This window comes from Alligator sinensis, unplaced genomic scaffold (assembly GCF_000455745.1).
Source record: "Alligator sinensis unplaced genomic scaffold, ASM45574v1 scaffold954_1, whole genome shotgun sequence".
NCBI lineage: Eukaryota > Metazoa > Chordata > Crocodylia > Alligatoridae > Alligator > Alligator sinensis.
Genome location: NW_005842228.1, coordinates 1,871,412 through 1,876,730, shown reverse-complemented (window position 1 = coordinate 1,876,730; position 5,319 = coordinate 1,871,412). Strand labels below are relative to the sequence as shown.

Genomic DNA, 5,319 nt, shown 5'->3' with positions numbered 1-5,319 from the left:
AGGGAAAGAAATTCCCTTACATAGAACACCAAAGGATTTTTTATCAAGCTAGGAGAGTAAAGCAAATGAAACAGGAACATCACAATAACAATATGACATGTAATGAATTCTGTGGTATCTGTCCAAAAATAATCCAGATTGCAAAATCACCAAATGTTGGAAACAACTACTCAAAACCAGCTCATAATTTAGTTGGATTGCTGATTTAAAGGCCTTATTTGTTATTTTTTTAAAGGTTGGGGAGACGGTTAAAACGCAGGAGATACATGCTATTCATAGATGGTCTCACAAACAAGTCTTGTACAAGTTATTCATGCATATCATTTTAGCATATTTTACAGCTATTTTCCTTTTTCTTATGAAAAAGAAATGGTTATAGGAAACTCTCCTAGGTTTAGAAGCTTGGAATTAGAAGTTTGTTAGAAATATTGTTAAACTTTTAAATTTAAAAGATGCAAGCAACTTTTTTTAAAAACAGATTCCTGTTGCTTTCCTGAGATGCTAGACCTTAAATCACAATCAGAATATGAAAGCAACCAGGGGCAAAGGTGAATGGAGGGACAAATTGTGATCAATGGGTTATTAGTACTGTGTAGAAGTTCTGTTGGGCTTATTAATAATATTTATAACCCTAAGCAATTAAATTGGTGCTGTAGCAACAGCTGATATATAGTTGGTTAAATTATCCATGTTTAACATTATGTTGTACCATCAAAAGAATACTTCAACATCTGCAAGGCAGATAGGGATTCACTGAAACCTCAGTACTAAACTTTGAAAATAGAGGTGAAGAATACATGATTTCTCCCTTACAATTTATTTGAAGTTGTCCTGTTGCAAGAGTTGGTGTGATGTGTGTTTAGGTGAATATTCATGTTTGGCTTATTTTTCTGAACTGAATAAAAGTTAGTTTCTTCATAGTTGCTAAAACAGAAAACAAGTCTGAATTAAATGGTCAGTTATCATCAAAAGTTTAATAGTGAAGTGCCTTTTTGTTTCATTTTTAGCAGTTTTTGTTCTGTAATCTACAATTTATGCTCCAGAAAGGGTTCAAGGAGAAAAGTAGCAGAATTGGTTAAGGCCCCAAATAGTTTAGGTTAATTGAGTTGTGGGAACACTGCAAAACTTTTTTGAGGAAGTTGACAAAGGTATGCAAATAGATGAAATAATAGCAAATGAAGTTTAGTGTTGATAAATACAATGTAGTGTGTCAGAAGGAAAAAAACTGTGAAATATTTATACAATTTAAAGATTTAGATTAGCTACCTCTGCTTAAGAAAGGAGCCTGGACCTCATTGACACTTTCATGAGGACTTTTATACAGTATACGGTCATAGTAAAAAATAAACAAAGAACATGTTAGGATACCAAGGGAACTATTGGAAAATAATATTGATAATATAATGTTACAGTAAACAGTAAATGATATGCCCTCATTTGGTATACTAAATGTTATGCTACTTACTCCATTTCAAAAAGAATATTGCAGAATTAGAGCATTTTCATGGACAGGTGTTGAGAATGATTACAGCATGGAAAAATTCTCCTATGGAGAGAGACTGAAAAGTTTGGGATGGTTTACATGCCAATTAGAGGCAGTGTGTGATAAAAGTATGTAAAATAATGAGTGGTTGAGATAAGTTGAACTTCTTTGCTCCCTGTCTCATAAAACAAATGTAAAAGGATGTTAAATGAAATTGAAAGGTGGCAATTTCAGAACTGATAAAAAAATAGATATTTTCACTCAACTGTTTCAGTGTAATTAGACAGTGGAACTCATTGTCCACAGGAAATAATTGAGGCTAAGAGCTAAAAGATTCAAAGACTGATTGGACATTTATATGGATAGCAAGAATATCCAGAGTTATAATAGTTAATGTTAAAAATAATTTTGCAAGTAATGTAAAACCTAATTTTTTCAGAGATTAAGGCCATCACTAAGTATTAGCAATTAAGATAAGACTTTCATTGAGGACAAATTATTTAACTTCTGCCTACTGTGGGCTTTCTGTTACTTCCTTTGAAACACATCATGGCTGTTGTCAGAAACAGGCCCTAGATCTTAATGGTGATTTGATCCAGTATGGCAGTTCATTTGTTCAAACAACTTGTTTCCCATGTAGGCATCTAAGGAAGTGGCAGGATTTTAGAAGGACTCCTTTTTGAAAGTTTGGAAGACTTGCCTACTGTCAGAGATTGTATCAGTAGTGGAGTAACTCAAACATCCTCAATTTGGATTTCTGTGCATGGCGTTATTTTCTTTCGTCAATATTAAATCACTGTAATGATTTTTTTAATAGATTCACAGCTGAATTTTTGTACCAGCCAGATTTTTCTTTGTGATAATAAATTATTGTTTACAGACAGAGTTTTTTTCCCCTTAGAATACAGTTTAAATTTGTTTTACCAAATTAATTTTAGGATTCAATGTAGAAATCCATTATCTTAGGTTGATGGACTGATAATGGTTATTACTTTTTGGTCCAGGCCAGCTAGAGCCCAACTAAGCAGTGGTAAAGAAGTACGGTTTTGCTCTTTCTTGTACTTCGGCATGTGGCTGTTTAAACAAGAATACCTTAAAGTACCTGGACAGGTTTATGCTACCGAATTTTATTTACATTCTCCAAAGTAAAACAGTCTTTCATGAAGATATTTATTTTTGAATTGTATAACTCTTGGTGTTTATAAAGTTACAGAACAGTCATTAGTGTTTCAGAAAGGATGTTACTATTGCTACTTATACAATAAACAATCTGTATATAAATGAAGACATGTTTATGATTAATTTTTCTTTAGATTCCTTCAACATGTCAAAATTTGAATGTGTTCATTTAATCATGAGATAACATATTTAGAAGTAAAATATTATTTCTGTCTCCATTGTTATATATTCCATATATAATATTTGGTTTGGAAAATCATGTTAATGTATTTTCACTAGATAAAGGGTGAAGTTAAAGTAATAACTATAAACATTCCAATTCATGAATAGTATTTAGGAATCAATTTGAGTGTTGTTAAAGCAAAAATTGCTTATGATAAAACTGAATAGTTCAAAAATTGGAATTGTATAATTGGCTATAAAATGTGAAATATGTAAAGAATAATCAGTGCTGAATATTTTCTTTCCAAGGGCTAAGGAATATGAAAGTTTAATGGAAGCAAAGAATCCCACCTCTGACTCGCCATACAAAGCGAAGTAAGTCTTTAACTAAACTTTTATTTTCTCTGCCTGTAACAGAAATGCTTCTGAAACAGTTCTAGTTGAGCCAGTGTGGTACCAGTGTCACTTTGTTGTTGAGTCAGTATCATTTCAGTATTGAGATATGAAATAAGTCTGAACACAGTAGTTAAAGAAGTTAGCAGGATCCAGTATTTGTGTCTTCTGGCCCAAATGATAGTACAGTAGTTTATACAGCATAGTTGTCCAGTAGAGAACACAGGTGGGTTAGCAATTTTCAGTAACCCTGAATTCACTAAAATGAGCTCTAGAATTTTACTTCACCTCAAGTAAATTTTGTCATTGATAGCACACCATGTACCAGATTTGTCATTGGCTTCAATTGGTTCACAGCAACTGAGTGAGGATCAGGCCACTTGTCTGTGTTGGCAGATACATTATGAATCCGAGATCAATATTCTGCAACTATTGATGCATAATTCTGTAAAACCATTCATACTGTAATTTGGTCCACTGTTATTTTTGCGTAAGACTCCTCTGATCAAGAATCAAAGAAGGTCCTTTTTCTTGCATACAGATACAGATGATGATTCTGGCAACCCATACCTCAAAAAACTATTCCCCTCCTTCCCTCCCAACTCTAGTGTGATGCAAGACTTACCCTCAATACCCTGTGCTGCTGCACTGCCTTGCCCTGACCTTTGGGGCAAAGGTAGGAAGCAGCAGCCGGAGGAGGAAGAGGGGAGCCTGGAGACCCTGGCTTGAGCAGCGTGGGGAGCCAGTGACTTGATGAGAAGTGGGGGAGAAAGAGCCCATATTAACCTGTTGTGAGCTGCCAGTTGGACAGCCCTGTGGTAAAAGGCTTGGGGAACATTCAGAGGTAAAAAGTTATGGTAAAAAGTTAAGGCTTGTTCCATTCATACCTTAGAATAATCTTAAAGAAGGCATGAAGGAAGGTGTCAGAAAGCTATTGGTTTTTGGGGCAGAAGGAAAGATCAAGGTCATCCTTGCTTGATTTGTAGGGCAAGTAAGGGATTGTAGTTTGGCTCATATTATTTATAAGGAACATAATTATGTGCCAGGTGAACAGTCCCTCTGCTGCACTTAACAATTAAAACGCTATTCTTAGAACCCAGAGTACTCCAAAGGTGGGAGAAAGAATTACCATATTTACATGAATGTAAGACGATCCTGAATATAAGATGATTCCCCTGAATAATTAGATTCTATATATGAAAATTTTATAAATTTGATATAATTTTCTAGGTATAGATCTAATTATTGGAGGTTTGCCTTGAATTTGTCTTCCTCCCACTGCTACAGTAGGAAAAATAAATCTGGGGAAATTCAAGTGGCCCCTTGTCCTCTGCTCCCCCAACTTATTTCCCTCGCAGTCCTTTCCCTGCTTCTTCCCTTTCCCAACTGTTACACTCTGCTCTCCCTCATCACATGGAAGTGAAAGGCAAATTTGAAAACACTGACCTTGAACTACACATACATGTAGTAATTTGCATAAAATTACTGCAGGTACCCATCGACTTAGGTCATCCAGAATTGAAGAATTTTACCTTTTTGAAACTTCTGCCAGGTGTTCACAGGTACTTCATAAACACACTTTTGGGCAACACTTTTGTATCCACTTATATATAGTACAAACTATGCATAATATTAGTCCAAAGCCAAAAGGCTCATGATTTACCAAATGGTTCATTGGACTGGGCCCCAGCAGAGTCAACAGTATTTCAAGCCATGGTGACTCCACAGCTCAGCACTGTTCAGTATGTGTATATACTCCCATCTGTATGTGGGACCATATGTTTTGTAGTCATGCTCAGCATTAGCTGTATTTAACCAACTTCATAGTTGTTTTCTATTACTGAGCATATGCTGCTTTTGACAGAAGCTTAATTATAGACAGTATATTTAATTAGGTTTCCTTGTATGCAAATGTAAGATGGGGGAACCTCATGTTTGTTGAGGGGGGTGGCTTATCTTGCACTCAAGTAAATATGGTAGCTACTTTTTCCAATAGATACACTGACATTTTTTTTATCTGTACAGGGTCAATGAAGAACAATCATTTAGCTTCTTTCCAAAAGGGCCAAGAAAGCATCTCTCATTTTAGCCCTGAAATCTCT

At 35.0% G+C, this 5,319-nt stretch overlaps 1 protein-coding gene across 1 annotated transcript in view; it reads left to right on the top strand.

Annotated features, from left to right (window-relative positions):
• The window catches only part of LOC102368447 (S phase cyclin A-associated protein in the endoplasmic reticulum-like), a gene marked incomplete at its 5' end in the record, with an annotated part of 201,152 nt that overhangs the window by 5,002 nt on the left and 190,831 nt on the right, over window positions 1–5,319 (top strand). Inside the window, one exon of the mRNA XM_014521586.2 lies at window positions 3,134–3,199. Within this exon, the coding sequence (XP_014377072.2) occupies window positions 3,134–3,199 (66 nt within the window). The remainder of the gene's footprint in view (window positions 1–3,133; window positions 3,200–5,319) is intronic.